This window comes from Pyxicephalus adspersus, chromosome Z (genome assembly GCF_032062135.1).
Source record: "Pyxicephalus adspersus chromosome Z, UCB_Pads_2.0, whole genome shotgun sequence".
NCBI lineage: Eukaryota > Metazoa > Chordata > Amphibia > Anura > Pyxicephalidae > Pyxicephalus > Pyxicephalus adspersus.
Window position 1 is genome coordinate 62,916,677 of NC_092871.1, and position 19,481 is coordinate 62,936,157.

Consider the following 19,481-nt stretch of genomic DNA (forward strand, 5'->3'; position numbering starts at 1 on the left):
ATCCCAGTGTCTGTCTCCAAGCCGGTGCACCAGGTGACGCCATCTTCTCCTTTGCTTCCTGGTTCTTCTTCCTACATCACCCGACACAGGCGCAAGATTGGGTGACGTAGGTGCTAGGTGCATCTCGTACCCGAGATACTCGGGCATGCGCAGAAGAGGCACCCAAGAGCCTCCTGGGATGCGTGACATAGGTATCCCGGGAGGCTTTGTGTTCCCATTCATTCTCAATCGCCTAGGGTGTTGCACTTAAATAAAACCTAAACGAACAGAATTTTGTCTACCCTTTGTGTAAAGTGAAATTTCTGAGTTTAGGGAAGCTTTAGGACTGTGCCTCTTACGCGGAGTCTGTATGTTGCCTCAGCATGCAGCATGCCTATTGTTGGTACTGACATCTACAACCTGGAGTCCCGCTTGATTCTGTCATGTTGTAGTGGAGTCTTTCACACTCTCTGCTGATGTACTTACTATAGTCACATTGATTAATTGAGTTAAATTACATAGATATTGTCTGACTTTAAACAGAGGCTACAAGTGGCGGGCCTCTGCAGAAGATTTTGTTTTTTACTTGCCTGTAGCCTTAGTACCTTCTAAGTCATCGTCCCCAAAAACTGTCAGATTATACGTTGCTTAAATACCTAAATGCTGGACTGCATAACTTTCTTTTAAAAAGTATTTGATCCACATAGCCTTTAACAGATGACACTTCTGTGGACCAGCTGCAAAGTTGTCTTGTACTCTAAACATCAAGAAACATTCTTTTCATTTGACTTCAGCATTAAGGCCCCCAAAGCTTGGCCCCCAGTCTACCTGCAAAGTCTAGTACTTTTATTCTGCCAGGTCCTCAGACAAGCCTTCCTCAGTGGTTTCCCCAAGATTGCAAACTTGAGTATTATTCTCTGCTACAATACTGGCTTTCTTTAAATTGTCTTTAAATTTGTGTTATCTTATAGACTCTTAAAATCCTGTTGTATCCTATAGCCTGGCAGATCTCAGAAGTTCTAGAACAAGCTCTGTTTCTAAGAAACCACTTCAGGTGTTTTGCCCCCTCCTGTGTCTCAAAGCCTTAAATGTTTACATTCGGGCCTAAAAATTCTATAGTGAATAGACCAGATCACATGCATTGCACTCTATAGCTACGAAAAATGCATGAAGGTCCGAAGTCTCCAAGGACACCATAATTCTATTATACCCACATACTGTCTTCTTTTCCTCAAGCAAACACCAAGCAACTTATGTTAGCAACAGCTTAAAATTGTTGGCTTGTTTGTCCTTAGTACTGATAGGTTAGGTGTTTTACAGACTACGGAGTAAGTCATCTCATGCATGTCCTTTTTATTTAGGTTTACCAGAGTGTAACTTTAAAATGCTCCAGACTATGATAAATACTATTTTAAATTTTTGTAACAAGGCATTAAAAAAAATCCTAAATCAGGCCCTCACTGACCTCAGTAGCAGCATGTCCATTAATGCTGGATTTCATTAGGTAGTAGTTGCAATAAGTTTCTAACAACTTATTGCAACTACTACTAGAGGCCTATTTGAAATTGACTTTATTGAATGTCTAGATTGGTAATACTTTATTGTGCATAGTATGAGCATGTGTTCCCTTTATGAAGTGACTATGCAGAGGAAGTAGGAGAAACTTAGTAAAGGTTGGTTGGGTGGAGCATGGTTGCATTGGAGTGGTCACAGCACAAAGAACTTTCCTCATTTATCCAGCAACTTTGTGGTAAAGTTGTTGAAACTCCAGTTCCTTACCCCAACATGCAAATCCAAGATGATGGAAGAAAGTTCTGAACTTTTTTGCTCGTAGCCCTGCAGCTGCTCTTGGCATTCCTGCAGCTTTTTTTCTGTCATCTTCAGCATCTCTGGAAGCTTTTCCAGTTCTTCTAAGCGATTCTGAAACTTCCTATGAATCTAAAGACAAGAAAATTGCCAGGGTATAGAATTCTATTATTAATATGCCAAATACTGCGTACCTCAATTTCTTCAACCAATCTGTATTAGATAAAGCAAAGAAAGGTAGGCAAGTACACAACTGAGATACTTCATTGGGAGCTTTTAACTTGCCAAAGTGTTGAGATTAACACATCACTACCAGACAGCAATGCCAGGTTAGTGATCCAATTTTTCTATATAGCATCTAAGTAGTAAAACCTAGTCATTTTGCTGAACCCATTCTGCCAGCTTGTGAGGTATAGGGCACTACAAACCACCTGAATGCCCCCTAGTTAAGCTTTGTACATACACAGTTGATTGTGCTTGTCTTGCCAAAATCTGACATGTATACAGTGCTGGGGTTGTTCATCAACCCAAAGTGGCAACAACTGATCAGGATTGCAGATTGCTTTATTTAAAGCTTTTTGTAGTTATGTTGTGGGAACCTCCCTTACTTATTATCAGCCATTTTTCAGAAATATTATCCACACCTTGGCCACACAAGTATTCCTCTGGAGAAAATCTACACTACAATCTGCCACTTTTTTTTATCAAAGGACACCATCTCCTGTAATGCAAAGGATGAACTGACCCGGCCTTGGGGCTTGTCAGTTTGTGGTAGCTTTCTGCATCGTGAATATTAGCTTTTTTAGTTCAGCCAGAAAGGATGGCACGACATAATGTCTAAAATTTCTCATTGTGGCACTATTATGCATAGTGACAAATTGGTTGGTCTTAGATATCCACTCACTGCATTCCTTCATTATTGGTAAAAGTAACTTCTACACCCTCGATATCAATGTATATACTCAGAGTGATGTAAAGGTATAAAATAATTCTACCACTACAGTAATGGCTGATAAGTACTTTTGATTATACATTTCCATTTTGTTGGAAATGTTCCTGTCCAAATGGTGGGCAAGTAGTGAGGATGAAAGAAAATTCCAATATGCACTCAAATGGCAATAAACTCTGATGGTGGTGTTCTAGAAACATTTTTTTTTTGTGTCAATCAACTTTATTGAATTTTCACAGAACAGTAAAACAAACATACATAGCAACATTAAAACATAAAACACAAAGATCTTATTAACCCGTAACAGCATTGGTTTTGTATGAGTATAAAATACTCATCCTAAATACAGCATATATTCTGAGAAACATAGTAATAATCTGTCAAAGCCTTCAGGAATCAGAATAGGATAAATCAGCACAAATATACAGAAAATGACATAAATGCTCATGGAAGCGTGAAACATAATTAATGCTCTAACAATCTTAACAGCCTATATAGATATATATGTGTGTAAACATCTCTTAACAAAGAACAATAATAAAATGAACAAAGCAGCCCAAGGGGGAAGGGTCGAGAAGGGAAGGGGAAAGAGAATGTACACCACACCAGATTGGAGAAAATATAAAAAAAAAAGAAAAAAAACCCTTGATACAAAAATAGCGCCCAACAAACAAACAAGAACATTAAGATAAATACATTTGGAGTCGGGGAGATTCTTTAAACCAATCCCAAGTAGACCAAATAGTTTTAAATTGTTCCATTCTGTCATCATCTTCCGCCACCAACATTTCCATATGGCGGAGTTTGTCAAGTTTGGATTGCCCATTCAGCTATAGAAGGAGCAACAGGCCGCCTCCATAATCTTGGGATAAGAACCCTAGCTGCTGTAAGAAAATGATGTAGGGCACCTCTTTTAATACTTTTAGGCGAGCCGGAAATCATTGATAAGACAGCCACATTAGGGGTGTTGGGTACGGTAGAACCAAAACAGTCATTAAATATCTGAATAATTAGGTCCCAGAGACGAGATATCTTTGTGCATTCCCAGCAAATATGTAGCATTGTCCCCCTATGCGACAGGCATCGCCAACAGCGATCCGAGTTTGTGGGGGAGATTCTATGCAGGTCCACAGGAAAATAATACCATCTAGATAAAATTTTATAGTTAACCTCCTGGGCTTTAAACGTCAATGCCATCTTGTGTGTGAGGGTAAACGATGTTTCCCAGTCGTCTCCAGTTATGGGACCAGCCAAGTCCCTCTCCCAATATCTGGTCTATATAGGGGCTATAGGCTCAGAATTTTGTGTGAGTAGCACATATAACCTTGAGACAATATGAGGAGGGCGAACAGGTGCGCTAACCAACTGCCCAAATTCCATCAAATTTCTGTGTAGTAAGGATGGATCAGTAAAGGAAGCTACAAAAGACGCTAATTGCCTATATAAAAGCCAGGATAGCAGCTTACTTCTATATGAAAGGTCTAGGGAGGATAAAGAAGGGACCCGCCCATTATGAACTATATCCTTTAGGTGACGGTGTTCGGAGGCGGACCAAGATAAGAATTTGGCAGCCCTCATTGCCGGCGGGAATGCTGGGTTATCGAATAATGGTGTCATGGGCCCCGGTCTCGATGACAATTTGCCGGATCTAAGAAGGATGTCCCAAATACGTAATAAATCCATAGTAAGTGGAGGTATGGGGGAGGTCAGCCGCAATAGCGACCGGTCCACCCATGGTAGAGACCGGAGGCTCACTGGGGACAAAAATTCTTCCAGCAGCACCCATTCCTTCAACTCCCGGCTGTGAAACCAATCATTCAGGCGCACCAAAACCGATGCCCTTTAGTAGGAGACAATATCAGGGGCCCCCACTCCTCCCCTACATTTAGATTTAACCAATATACCGAATGCCAATCTGGGGCACTTTTTATTCCATAGGAATTTTAAAAACAACATATGTATTTTACGCAGATATGCAGTTGGTAAAAATATGGGAACCGTTTGAAATATATATAACAATCTGGGAACAATATCCATTTTTAGAGTATTTATGCGAGCAAACCAGGAAAGATGCAAGGAGTCATAATTCTGAAGGTCGGAATGGATTTTACTATATACATGGGAATAATTAAGTGAGAACAAAGCAGAGGGGTCCTATGGTATCATTATACCTAAATACTTAAGGTTAGTAGGACATATCCGAAAAGACATGTTATTGTGTATAGTAGACATTTGAGTCGGGTTTAAGGTAACATTTAGAAGTTCGGATTTGGAGTAGTTTACCTTAAAATTGCTGAGTGATCCGAATTCATCGAATTCCTTCAGTACCAAAGGTAATGTGACATGAGGGGATGTTACATAAAGCAAAAGATCATCTGCATATAAGGAGAGTTTATAATGGGTATCACCTATCTTGATCCCTTTAACATCCGGAATGCGACGCAGGGCCACAGCCAAATGTTCCCTAATTAGGGCGTATAGCAATAGGGAAAGAGGACACCCCTGCCTACCGTTCTTGATTTGAAAAGAGTCAGAAAGGGTACCGTTGACCCGCACCCGGGCCCTGGGTGAGGAATACAATGCAGCATTTCTAGAGACCATACTGGGGCCCAGGCCTAACTGACGTAACGCTGAATACATAAACTCCCTGCAAACCCTATCAAGCGCCTTCTCAGCGTCTATGGACAGTAGGCACATAGGAGTACCTGTAGACTTAGCAAATTGGGTCAGCAGGATAGTCTTAATAGTATTGTCCCTGGCTTCCCTTCCATATATAAACCCAGTTTGATCCAGATGAATTAATGAGGGCATATAAGGGAATAACCTATTGGCTATCAATTTAGAAAATTTTTTTGCATCAACATTAATTAATGAAATGGGTCTATAATTAGAACAAACCGTATGGTCCTTGCCAGTATATCTACATTTTATTATAAATTGAAATCCGGTGGGGAGCGTGGGAACTCCTTATAATAAGCATATGCAGGTGTGCAGACCCAGGAAATCACAGCAGGGATCCCACAATAGAGTGAAGGTGGAAGAGACTAACTAACCCACCTGAATCCTCAAATAGAAAAGAGTAAAACATATGTTTTAAATGTACTGCCTGTTAATGCACCTCTAAGTCACTGGTTTTGAATATTTATTAATAAATATATTAATATTTTTCCATCTAGTAAAAGACAACATATAGTCAAACATTAGTGCCCGGAGTACCCTTACTTCTCAGACTCATAAAAATATAAAAAGAAGAGGAAAGAAAAAGACGGGGCTTCTAGGGCAGTGTTTCAGAGAATATTTATTATGTATTTATATAAAAAATTATACATAATTACAGAGTTATCAAAGTGTGTATCTTCCAGCCCGTTGTGAAATCATGGGGTGGAGTATGTTAAACTATATATACAACCAGCTAGCGTTTATGTTGAACCCTTGTAGCCTTTTTTTACCTGATGCATTTTGCCAGTTTTGGCTTTCTCAGGGGTAAGCAAGAATGACTTTACGGTCTATACAATAAATACAACACATAAATACATTTGATTACTCTACATAGTTATGTTCTATGTTACGAACAGTACATAAAGTTATATATTGATTATACAATAGAATAAATACAGTTTCTATAATATCATCAGTTTGTGTGCTTCATACTCAATGTTCATATTATAACCTTTTAAGGGGCATAAATATATATAATAAATATAGGAAATATTATTCTTTTTTCATGTATGGATATATGGACATTTTAGCTCAAATGTAGATATTCTCTAGAAAGTGTATACAGAGGTCATTTTGGATAAACGTACAGACACTAATAATATTACTACCTAATACCTAATATTTGATTAATGGATGTTTACTTATGTGTTTTGCCAGATCTGTCATGTATAGCTGGTAGCAGTAGTTATCTATTCAATTTAGGCTATGTATTGAACTTGAATAAAAAATGTATGCTAGGAAATTTATAGTAAAGATATAACCGAGTAGGTTGTACATCATGTCAGTTATAGATTAAGTATCTATGGTATATACTTTTATAATGAATTGTATAGTGCAGGTATAGTCTCCCAATAAGGGGTTTCCTAAAAAGGAAAGGGGGGTAAAAAATTCTTAGAAATTTCATACTTATATATGTAAAGGATTTTAGTAAGGATTGATTAAAAAGTGGCTTACCAGGCACATGAAAGTAAAGGGTATATCCTTGGTTTTCCACTGATACTCGCTTTAAAAAGGTGGACTCCCTCAAAGTTTTGTTCCACAGAGAGATGCTGGATGCTCAACTACAAGGAGACAACTTTATAACTCGCTTTTGGCAGCAATGGTACCACTTTCTGCTTTATGCATTTACGAGTTCAGTGCGCACATTAATCCTTGAACTGTTCCAATATTCCACATGGTATATCACTAATATATCTGGCTAATGATCCACAGGTTTATCTATAGACTCCACTGGCTGATTTTGTGTTGTTTTTTTTTTAAAAACATTTTGAAAAAAAAAAAAGGTGGACTGGCAGGCGACTTGTGTGTGTACGGCATGTGCGCAGCAAAGGGAGGCTGCACACGCATCACACATAATCCTGGTGAGGGAATCCCTGTAACATCAGCGGGGCACTAGCTCATTGGGAGGGTGTCAGCGTCTGTTGATGCTCCCTACCCTCGCTAAAGTGATCCGCCTAGCAGGGCGGATTATTCAAGGGACTATAGTGGCCGGACACTACTATTTAAATTTTGGAGGGTGTTAGCCACAGGTGTCCCTGCACCTCTAATTTTGCTCACCTGCACCGCAACGTTCCAGGGAAATTGGGTTTCAGGTGCTGGAAGCCTGCAGCAATGTGTAACAGGGTAGTTTTTTTATGGGCGGAGTTCCACCTGTTCTGGCGGTGGCCTATTGATGAAATTTTAGGGGGTGTTAGCAACAAGTATCCCCCACTTGCACCTATGAATTTGTTCACCTGCACCGCACTGTTCCTGGGAAATTGGGTTTTAGGTGATAAAAGCCTACAGCAATGTGTAACAGGGTAGTTTTTTTTTATTGGGCGGAGTTCCACCTGTTCTGGCGATGGCCTATTGTTGAAATTTTAGGGGGTATATATGAAATTTCTAAGAGTTTTTAGACCCCCCCTTCCTTTTTTATATATATATAAAAAATTTAGAGTATATACGAGTATATAAGAGTATATACCATAGATACCATAGATACTTGAACTATTGCAAGTAAAGTCAAATCTTTTTCCTCTTTGTAACTTTATCTCTGTCTCTGGCTGATTACAAGCAAGTCCATTCAATATATAATTGACATGATGTACAACTCACTCGTTTATAACTTTATTATAAATTTCCTTGCATACATCTTTTATCTAGGTTCAATACATAGCCTAAACTGAATAGGTAAGCACTACTACCAGCTATACATGATAGACCTGGCAAAACAAGTAAGTAAACATCCATTATTCAGATATTAGGTTGTAAAATTAATAGTGTCTAACTGAATTTAAGTTTATCTAAAATGACCTCTGTATACACTTTTTCTTTAGAATACCTAAATTTGAGCTAAATGTCCATACATGCAAAATGAATAATATTTCATAGATTCATTTTATATATTTATACACCTTGAAAGGTTATAATATGAACATTTAATATGAAGCACACAAACTGATGATATTATAGAAACTGTATTTATTCTATTCTAAAATCAATATATAACTTTATGTACTGTTCATAACATAGAACATAACTATGCATAGAAATCAAATGTATTTGTGTTGTACTTATTGTATTGTTATACTTATTGTAAAGTCGTTCTTGCTTACCCCTGAGGAAGCTAGCTGGTTCTATGTATAGTTTAGCATACTTCACCCCATGATTTTACAATGAGCTGGAAGATATGCACTTTGATGACTGAAATGATGTATGAATTTTGATATAAATACAAAATACTTATTTTTCTCCAAAACACTGGCCTAAAACCCCCCACTAGGGGAGGCCACCACATAGTTCCACATTTGAAATTAAGGAGATATTGATAATGTTTATTTTACTTCTACAGACTAATAAAAAATGAATGCCAAACTACAATGCTAGGATTCCATGGCAGACAATCACATGATCAAAAAAAGCTAGGTATAATTGGTCACTTGATCAGGGAAAAATCAGAGATTGACCTTCAAAACTATTACCAAAGGAAAAGAAAACTTACCTTGAACCATCAAAGGTCCCTAATCATACTCGAATATGGTCTTTACACTGTATTGGGCATTCCTCAGAACATTTTTGCTGAAGATTTCATATCCTCAGCTATCCAGATCATTGAATAAAATCATTCTTGTCAAGAAAGCAGAAGCTGGGGCATAAGGTAAGTATTTGGTTGGGGGGTGGTGTTAGCTCTATAGATACCCCCTGTTGGCGTAACCCTTATTTGCTATGGACTGTAAAGAAGGAAGTGGAGGTGTTTTTTTCACAGGATAACGAACACCAAGAACAAAAAAGTTTCTATATTGCTACATAATGGTTGGTAAAGTGGTAACTACAATCATTTTTCTTTTTTCAGCAAGAAAGAACAGAAATTACCACTTGTTCTTGTGTAAACTGTCTGTGAATTGAAATTTTAAAAATTAGTATCTTCCTTCCAGGCTATCTTATGTAAACAACAAATGTCCCTATATAATAGAGCTGCACAAAGTAAGATGTGTTTTTTTTATGTAAATCAAGGTATAGTAGCCTATTACACAAAGTGTGTTACTGACAGCAACACCAACAGAAAATAAAAGATAAAAAAATGCCCGAAAAAAGAAAATGACTTGCTGCTACTGCAACCTGTCTAAATTCACACAATTTGACATGGTCACATAACCAGTGTCATCTTCATATAATAGTCTAACATACCTGTTCTAGTTCGATGTTCATATTCTCCTTTAGGTTTTTATTTTCTATATCAGACCTTTCCAGTTGCAAGCTCTTCTGATCAGCTTCATGTCGAGTCTTTTTCATCTAATAAAAAGGTAAAGTTAGGAGCGCTGCAGAAGTAGAGGTAATGTAAAAGTACAATGCTAAAAAGGATTATTTCTGTGAGGGTAAATGGTGGCAGGACTTATTTACTAATATTCAAGACACTGTCATAATTTCCTTCTGTCCTCAACAAAGATCACTGATCAAAGTAAATCCTTTCTATATTTCAATTAAGCTTTTATTTGAAGACAAAGGATGTCACATCTTTGTGATTTGGCCTTTATTAGTCTCTGTACAATAACGATTATTTCAATTACAGCTCTTATGTGTGGTTAACACCAAAAGGAGCTTGGGGCACCAATTTCTGCATGGAAAGTACATATTTCATTTCTTTAGTTTTTTGGGGGCATTTTTTTTAGGAAGTATGCTGACCATAGGTGAACAGAGGTTGTAGCAGGAATAGCTTTCTGTGCTTTCTGAATAGTGGGCTTTCTGAATATCCCACTAGAGAGCCACCTAAGAGGTATCTTTTTTAGTATGGTAAATACAAAAAAAAATGAATTGCTGAATACATGTGTTGGGGATGTACAGGCGGATATGTGTAAACTGTGTTGTCTGTGCCCTTGTGAACATCTTGTGTCCTCCTTCTCACACTTGTTTGAGGTGGGAGTGACCTGATCAAAAAAAACATCAAAACATCAAAAAAAAAAAAAAAACAATTATGACTGATATGCCCTGATGGGTCATGTGAAAGAAAGCAGCTGGTAATATAAAAAAATATAATCTCATGCTAACAATTACAAGGTTTGGTCAAAATAAGCTAGCAATAGTCTATATTTGGTAACTCCAGATATCATGGAAGTGAGTGCTGCGTTGAAATTTTCTGGAGACACGCAAAGAAATGCCAGCTTCTCCCTGTCTGACTTATCCCAGTTATGAAATGGGCACTCCCTGGGGAGTTGTGTGATCTTGCTGCTGGAACTTTTGCTGTTTTGGACCACTGTACGCATCCAATAAAAATAAGTATTAACTTTTAATTAGGCAGTGCCTGAGTGTTTTGTGTCATTCTTTAACCTATCCTGACACTTGTAGTCCTACAAATACTTCCACCTTGTTACAGAGATGGCTGCAATGTTTTGTCCTCCCCTTACCTTGATCTCTATCTAATGAACTCTTCTTGACCCTTTAAAATCCTGCGCACAAAATATGACTCTTTTTTGGGGTAACAGACTTTTCTGACCCCTAGGCAAGATTGGCGATTGACTCCCAATCTAATGGGGACATTAAATAGCTTCTAAGGCTGCAGGTGAGTGAGGTACCAAAGTTCTGTCCATTTCCACTTCCTGTTCAGTTATCTTACCCATGTATCTGTTCATGTGTCACAACAATAACAACCATTTAGCATCTAAAAGTGTTGGATATTTTCACCCCAAGTGTGATTTGCCCAGTCCTAATTCTCCTAGCATATAGTACCAGCATTCTGAGTACACCTAACCCAATACACACAGTGATAGATATGCTCATGGTGCATTTTACCTTCCAACTTACCTTCCACAGAAACTCTGCAAAACCTTGTTTTGTGTTTATGACACAAAACAGGTATGTAGACCATGATTTCTGACTTTTCTTCCACTTTTCCTATCTGAATATTTTTATTTTAGATTGCTGACTCAAAATTTGATGCCAGAGCCTCAGCAAAACAAGCAGAAAACTAGCACTGGCACAAGGAGTTAGAATTACTCAAAACAATGGTAGAACTTTTAGACTTTTTTTTAATGGGTTTTAAAATGCAGGGCAAGCAAAGAAAAAGAAAACAAAAACACAACAAACCTGATCTTTATAGGTATCGACAAGACCTTCATATTGTTGCAGAGAATTCTTTAGCTGCTGCACTTCATTATGAGCCAATGTTAACTTCTCTTCCACAGTGGATAAATAGGTCTACAAGGAGAAATGAGAGAAAAATTATGCATCAATAAGTGATAAATACACTTTAAAATCCAAGCATATTGCTTTCCTGTATGAACACCACCATAATTCTTGCTCACACTACTGTTGCCCGGTTTCAGCTGTGAGAGTACTGAAGCACAAGATAGGAGACAGAGCTCTAAATGAATAATATTCTGCTCACCATTATTAACCTGGTATCTTTACAGTGTTGTCAAAAAAGAGACATCACTGAGCAAGGAACTCACACACTGTGGTTATGTCGGAAAAGGGTAGAGAGAGCAGACAGGTCCAGAACAGTGTTGAAGCCTTTATTAAATTACCAGGATAGAAAAAAAGTAAAATGCTTAAGGAACAGACTGGAAAAGATTTAACTACAAATTAAATATTATAAACCACTACCCTGTTTTATGTTGAAAAACAGTTTAAAAAAGTTTACAGGATCTTTTTACTTTCCGGAAACTGTAAGTGTCAGGAGTCTAGACTGAGGCTCCTTCAGAAATTGTGAAAGCAAGAGTAGTTAGTGGTAGATCACTCTCCTTCTTACACTAATCATCAATTTTTGGGGTTTCTTTCTACAATGGCTACCAATGAAAGTTGTCTGCTCTATAATAACTGCCTCTAATGTAAGGTGCCTCTTCTACAAGGTTTTCTTTTTGGTCATTACTATTATTTGTTTCATTTTATAATCAAAAAGTAAAGCTTGTTTTTTTTGTTTAGTTAGTTAAAAGTCTCATACATTGAGCTAAAGGTTGAATATTGTTGGGGGTGGTCCAGTTTTTTTGACTGAAAAACTATTTAAAGGTTTCCTTTATGGTAAAGTATGAAGACACTAAAAAGAATGCAAACAAAATACAAACTTTTTGAACTCAAGATGTGATTTGAAAAATATTGTTTTTACCAGTTTTTTTTTACTAAACTCTATTTTTTACAATATTAGTTGTTTGCCTATCATGCTGATTGCTTTCACTAAATGGCAACTACTTTGTAGATCAGGAGTTATGACTTCAGTAAATAAATATTTGTTCCAGTTAATGGTTCAGAAAGTATTGAAGGCAATGAAAGTCATACAACTTGTTTTTTTTAGAAGTAAGCAATGGTCATCTATGCATATCTTTTAGTAAAGGTTTCTTTTGTATAGGTGTAACAGAGCAAGACAGTTGAATATTCCAGTGATGATGTTGATTACTGCTTTGCCTTACAACAGGGGTAGGCAAACTTTTATGGGCACTTTGAGTCCTGCCCTAATGGCTCCGCCCACCACTAGGGAATGCCCCGTGAAGTAAAATCCCTCTCCTCCATATGCATTGCGGAGGGGAGGGATTTCCCTTCAGGGAGCTTTCCCTATTTACTGCGCAGGCGGAAGTATCAACGCCGACCACGGTAAATAGGGGAGCAACAGCAAGGAGGCGGCACTGGAGCAGTTCCAGAAGCTGCGGGTTGCCCGCCGGCATTAGGCCGGAACGAACTACTGGCTAGGCCGTATCAGGCATAAAGGCTGGAGTTTGCCGACCCCTGCCTAACAATATCAGATTTGGTGATAATGTAAAAAAAAATGAGCTATATGAAGTAGGGTGCTGACCTTAAGCTTTTCATGCTCAAGTCTAATGCTGGTGTTCTCTGTGATCTGTTGGTGAAGTCTATCCAGGAGAGAGTCCCACTCAGATCGTGCCTTGTCTGCATTTTTCTGACTTTCTTCAAGCAGACTGGCCACTCGGCTGGAGAAAAATGGATCATTTTAATGTCATATATAGCAAAACATGTATACAGCACAACTAAATAACCTATTTTAACAAAACAATATTGTTTGATCACACTGAATATGTGCATTTAAAAGCAAGGTTGTCACCCAAAAAGGAAAAAATCGTTAAGACCAATTTACTCATATGTAAAAGGAAAGAATTCCCAGTATCATAAACAGGGCCTAATTTCTAATAAGGTCACCCCAGCCATGGCCACAAGACTGCATGTACACACTGCAGGTACAGACTGCTCCATCCTTATCAGCTGGATGCTGCTATACCTTCCAGACTGGGACAGCTGGAAGATCTGTGACACAAGAAGCCTTCTGTTTGGATGTCACCAGATGATCACTGATAAGTGAGCTGGTTTTCTTTGTTTTTCTCTCTCCATCTCCCTCTTTCCCCCTTTTTTTCCTCCTTTCTTCGTCTTTACCTCCCCCCCATCTAACCTCTCTTTATCTCGCTCTCCCTTGCTTTTTCTCTTCTTCTCATCCCTTTTTTTTTCTTTTTCTCTCCTTTTACCTCTCTCTATATATCCCCCCCTCTCCTTCTCTTCCCCACTCTCTCAGACCTGTCTTGGAATCCAGCAATCCTGCATGGCCCCTGGCTCAATTACTCACACCACAAAGCTGATTCTTAAGGAACCATTGTCTGCAGATTTAACAGTGGAAAGCTGTCTGTGGTACTGTTCAGCTCACTTCTGCCCCAATTCATTCTCTATGGAGCTGCTGCTGACTGAAGATACATGTATCATCTCCCCCAAGGCAACAGTTCTCTGTCATGAAGTAGAGTAACAGTACAGCAACCTCACCCTAAGTCTGAACATACCTTTAAAGTGTACCTAAACTCAGACAACCCTTTTATGTTAAGTAAAAACTCTGCTTGTTTGTATTTTTTTTTTTTTTTTTAAGTGCAACCCTGCCCCCTAATTCTCAATTGCATAGGCAATCGCAAAAAACATTATTAGGAGCTGTATTAAATTAAATTAAATTAAAGACAATTGTATCCTTGGCATTGAAGTTATGCACGCAAAACCATATGGTATAGATCCACACCATTCCAGACCATACACCAAGCAGTTTTCAGTGAATTTACATATGTCGAGTCAGACTCCAAGCAAACTAGGTCATCTTTCTGTATAGTCGCAATAGATGAATACAGTTATTATTACATCAAATACAAAACACATGTAGCGCTCCCTCAATATTAACCTACTATGCAAATACAGCATAAAAACAAGCCAAATGAATCAAGAGGTATCAATATCCCAGTGTGCCATTATCAACAAGAATATGTTCATTAAATGTTTTTAACACAAAAATAATATTCACATATCATACATGCATACATATCAGCAATCTGGGTATCAAATGTGTGAATAAGGAGATATATTCGATTCTGGGGATAATAATTTCAAAAACCAAACACAGGTAACATAAATAACTAATAGAGCAAAAGATTTGTAAGCTCTTCTGGGCAGGGTCCCCCCTCCTCATGTGTCATTGTTTGTATCTGTCTTTCATGTGAAACTCCATGTACAGCAATGCATATTATTTTGGCATTGTTAATTATTAATAATAATAATAATAATAATGCCGACTTGAGTCTCAATTGCCAGTGGTGAGTTAAATGATGTAAGGTTTGGATTTGATTATGTGTATACTTTAGCCATATAGATATGCAATCCCCATCACCTTATTCTTAAATACAAATACATCTTGCATACAAAATATGAAGAAAAAATAATTTTAATAACAGTGTCTTTATTGGTTTTTAGATATGAATGAAGGTATTATATTGTTATATAAATGGCCGCCTAAATATCGAGATCTGTGCACCGAGAGGGAAAAGCGACAGTATTCGCCGCGACAACCGAATTTGGAGTGATTATTATACTTCTATCATCTTCCACATATACCTGGAGAATGACTAAGAAGAAAAAGAAAGGAAGGACGGATCCGCAGAAACTATCATATTTTCAGACCACAAATCATGTGCGGGTCTCAAGATGGCGTGGAGTCCTCTTTACCATCATCTCCTGCAGCCAGAGAGACAGGGGGATCGGCTCCAGTCCACGACCTTCCGGGAAGTCCCCTACCAGTCCAGGTGAGTCCTCTCCACATAAAGCTTCGCCACAACCCTCACCCCAGCCCCACAGAAAAGCCATCCAACGGGCTCTCCAGAAATTCAGGCTTTAGAACTCTTTCCAGCAGATGAAGATAACGTCTCCTCATCAATACTCAAAGAAATGCTCCTATCACTACATCATTGCTTACATCAGGACATAGTGTCCATGATGGATAAAGTTAATACTATAACAGCATGAATCAAGATTACATCATACAGAAAACAAAATGGAGGAATTTTCACAAGCTTACAATGATTTGGTAGATGCTCACCAGGAACAAAGCACTGACATTGGTTGGCTTAAAACTAAAGTGTCAGATCTAGAAGATCATTCCTGTAGAAATAACATAAAATTCAGGGGAATACCTGAATCACTTTCCCAGTCATCACTATCTGCATTTCTACGATCTTTGTGTCAAGCTTTACTACCAACTGCCTCTGATGTGGATCTTCTCATAGACAGAGTTCCTAGAATTCCTAAGCCATCTTTTTTGCCTAAAGAAATACCTAGAGATTTATTGGCCTGAATCCACTTTTTCATATAAAAATAAAAATATTCACTGCAGGAAACATAACACAATTTGAAGAACCCTATAGAACATACAACTGTTTGCAGACTTATCTTCCCTTACCATACAAAATCGCAAAAAATTTACTCCTATTACCAAGCTCCTGAGAGAATGCAATATTGCCTATAAATAGGGATACTTTACAAAATTGCTTGTTATATACAATGGACAAACACACGCAATCTCTTCTGTGGAAGAAGGCATGCAATTTCTGCAGGAAAAATATCCTCATTCCAATTCCGACAGAAACGCGGGAAGCCCTCCAAAACCTCTTAAGAAATTGGATAAAAAATGGATGCATACCACCTGAATATATAAAGTCTTGATTATACCTTTCTGTACTACTCCAACATTGTCTCATATTCTCTTTAACATCTTGAAAATCATTGACTAAGTTTCTTTTGTGCCCAAGTGCCTGGATTATAAGTCAAATGTTTGTTCTTTTTAAAAATTTTTTTTTTTACTATTTTTCAACTTTTTTTTAAGCTTTGTTTGTTTCTTGTATTACTACAAAAGTATTCACGATCCTCAACCAACCAAGACCATAGGCAACCTGAACCTCTACACAACCATCACCATATCTACTATGGGAAAAAAGGGACACTCTTATGGATGTGGCTACACTTACATGTTTTTCAAACGAATAATATGGGTATGCCTATAGTTTCCATAAATGTTCACAGGTTGATTAGCCCGATTAAACGATCTTTAGTTCAAAGAGAAGTTTAAACACTAGGAGGTGAAATCATATTTCTCCAGGAAACTGCAGTGTTATAATTGCATTCAAGGACTCTATAAAATTCCAACACATCGATCATGCGACAGATCCTGAGGGTCGCTATGTAATTTTGATTTGTAAACTGGATTCCCAAATCTACACATTGGTGAACTTATATGCACCAAATCCTAAACAACATATGTTCCTGCATAAACTCTTCAAGCAAATAAAAGAAATTCAGCAAGGTTCACTAATTGTAGGCGGTGATTTCAATAACATTCCTGACTCTCGTATGGACACCACTTTTCTAGCAAAAAGATCACCCGGGGACTTAAAGTTTTTGATTGAACAGGAACTTTATGATGTATGGAGATGCCACCATACTTATGAAAGGGATTTTTCATCATCACATCTTACCTACTTAAGGATTTACTTTTTTCTTACAGATTTTCGACTACTAGGGAATGTACTGTCTTCAAAAATTGGTATGATAACATGGTCTGACCATGCACCGATTGTTAATGATGTTGATAATCGACGCCAAACTCCTGAGCGTCTTAACACTTTTCTCTTCAACAATCCTAAGTTCCGAAAGCATATCACTCACACACAAGATTTGTACTTCTCAACAAATAATACTGAAGGAATTAATCCTTCTAGTTTATGGAATGCCCATAAAGCTTATAAGCGGGGTGTTTTGAATAAATTGGGGGCATATGAAAAGAAAAAACGATTACACCAAATCACTGAAATGCTTTGGTCAATCTGGGAGCATTAGGCTAGAAATAGGAGTTCTCCCTCCCCTCAAACTTCAGATTTACTTACAAATGATAGTCTCCTTTTGTATAAAAGGACTTACACATTAAAAAACTGAAAGCCCAACACTATGCCTTGGGCAACAGAGCAGGAGCTGTTTTGGCACGGAAATTTTAAGCACAACGTATACGTTCACACATATTTAGAATTGTAGACCCTACGAACGGTAGGCGGAAGCCTTCTGTAACTATTATCACTCTTTGTATATTTGCAACTAGATAGCACCATCCCGCAACTTACACCACAATTGATATCTGCTTTTTTAGATTCTGTCTCGTTACCAGATAGAATCAATCTCAGCTCCATTTTCAGTATTTAAAATTATTAAAGGTATAGAATCCCTCCCTAACTACAAATCGCCAGGTATTGATGGATATTCCAATGAATACTACGAGTGTTCAAACACACTTTATCTCCTTTTTTGGTGAATGTGTTTGATGCAGCAGCTACAGCTGGTACTTTTCCTACCGAGATGCTACAGGCAATTATTGTCACAATACCTAAACATTGTAGGGACCCTAAACAGACCAACTAATATAGACCAATCTCATGAATAAACTTTGATATCAAAATTTACGCCAAGCTTCTAGTGGTCCGACTTGCAAAAATAATGCCCAACATAATTAATCCTGGTTCGTGACAACCAGGCAAGCCCCTAAGGGCACCAGGCGCTTGAATAATATCAATAAACATGTTGAAATACATAAAAAGTCCTTCTCTGCTGTTCCCTGAGAAGGAGTTCGACTGGGTGCATAGGGGCGACTTAGCTGTTGTGCTAAAAAAATGTGGATTTACTGGATAGCTTGGAAATGCAAAATTTGCTCTGTATACATCACCAGCGCTAAGGTTTTTACAACAGGGGCCCTGTCTTCACATTTCTCCATCACAAATGGGACACGCCAAGGGTGCCCATTGTTGCCTATAATATTTACTTTGTTGGTAGAACCCTTGGCGGATTGTATATGTTCTGAACCGGCAAATCAGTTTAATGTTCAATTAATGTTTTAGATAAAGAACATAAAATAAGTTTGTTCATGGTTGATATCCTTACGTTAACAAATCCAAAAAATCTTTAATGGTGCTTCTCAATTCGTACTATAAACTCAATGTTTCCAAATCTCAGGTTTTGCCACTACAAATGTCCCCTACTCTTTTCACAAAATTGAGGGTAAGTTTTCAATATTGCTGGGAAACTTCAGCAGTTCAGCCTTGAATTGCTGAAGTTTCACCAGCCTTGGGATTTCTTTACCGAACTCCACATCAGTTCTTTATGACTTTAAATTTAAACCATTTTTGTTGATGCTACCAGCCGAGTTAAATAAATTAAACAAAGGGGAATTATCTATTTCTGGCAAAACTGCTACTTTTAAAATGATAATACTCCCCAAGCTGCTCTATAAGTTTTCCGACGGTTTCAATACCTATACCCAAGAAATTTTTCATAGAAGTACAAAAATTTATATCAGCCTTTGTTTGGTGCAATAAAAGGCTAAGATGCGGCATGCCAATTATGCTTGGACATAAAAAGCAGGGAGGAATGAGTCTTCCAGATATATAATTACTATAACGCGGCTATCCTTTCCCAACTTGTGCACTGGAGGCAAGTGTCTTCTGATAAGAGATGGGTGGAATTTGAAATTAAAGCTCTTAATAACATAAATTTACAACATCTGTTAATAGCGAAAAAACTTGAATTGCCTGTACCAGATACTTCCTTTTCATCTATTCAAGCATCATTACAGGCTTGGCATACCATTACTGTGCAATCTCCAAAGACCAATACCAACATTCAAATCACATCAGACCTCAAAATTTTAGAACTATTTATACCTCATCTACAGCTGTCCAGGTGACTTGATAAAGACATAAAAAAGGTTAGA

At 37.9% G+C, this 19,481-nt stretch overlaps 1 protein-coding gene across 3 annotated transcripts in view; it reads right to left on the reverse strand.

Annotated features, from left to right (window-relative positions):
• The window catches only part of ODF2 (outer dense fiber of sperm tails 2), a 65,924-nt gene that overhangs the window by 8,044 nt on the left and 38,399 nt on the right, over positions 1-19,481 (reverse strand). For 2 of the 3 annotated variants that reach the window (XM_072431223.1, XM_072431224.1), the window contains exons 12-15: positions 13,212-13,347; positions 11,513-11,623; positions 9,620-9,724; positions 1,759-1,917 (exon numbers count right to left, since the gene is read on the reverse strand). In XM_072431223.1, coding sequence (XP_072287324.1) covers positions 1,759-1,917; positions 9,620-9,724; positions 11,513-11,623; positions 13,212-13,347 — 511 coding nt within the window. Of the gene's footprint in view, positions 1-1,758; positions 1,918-2,933; positions 3,619-9,619; positions 9,725-11,512; positions 11,624-13,211; positions 13,348-19,481 lie in introns of those variants that run through there. The other variant, XM_072431225.1, reaches the window with a different exon arrangement.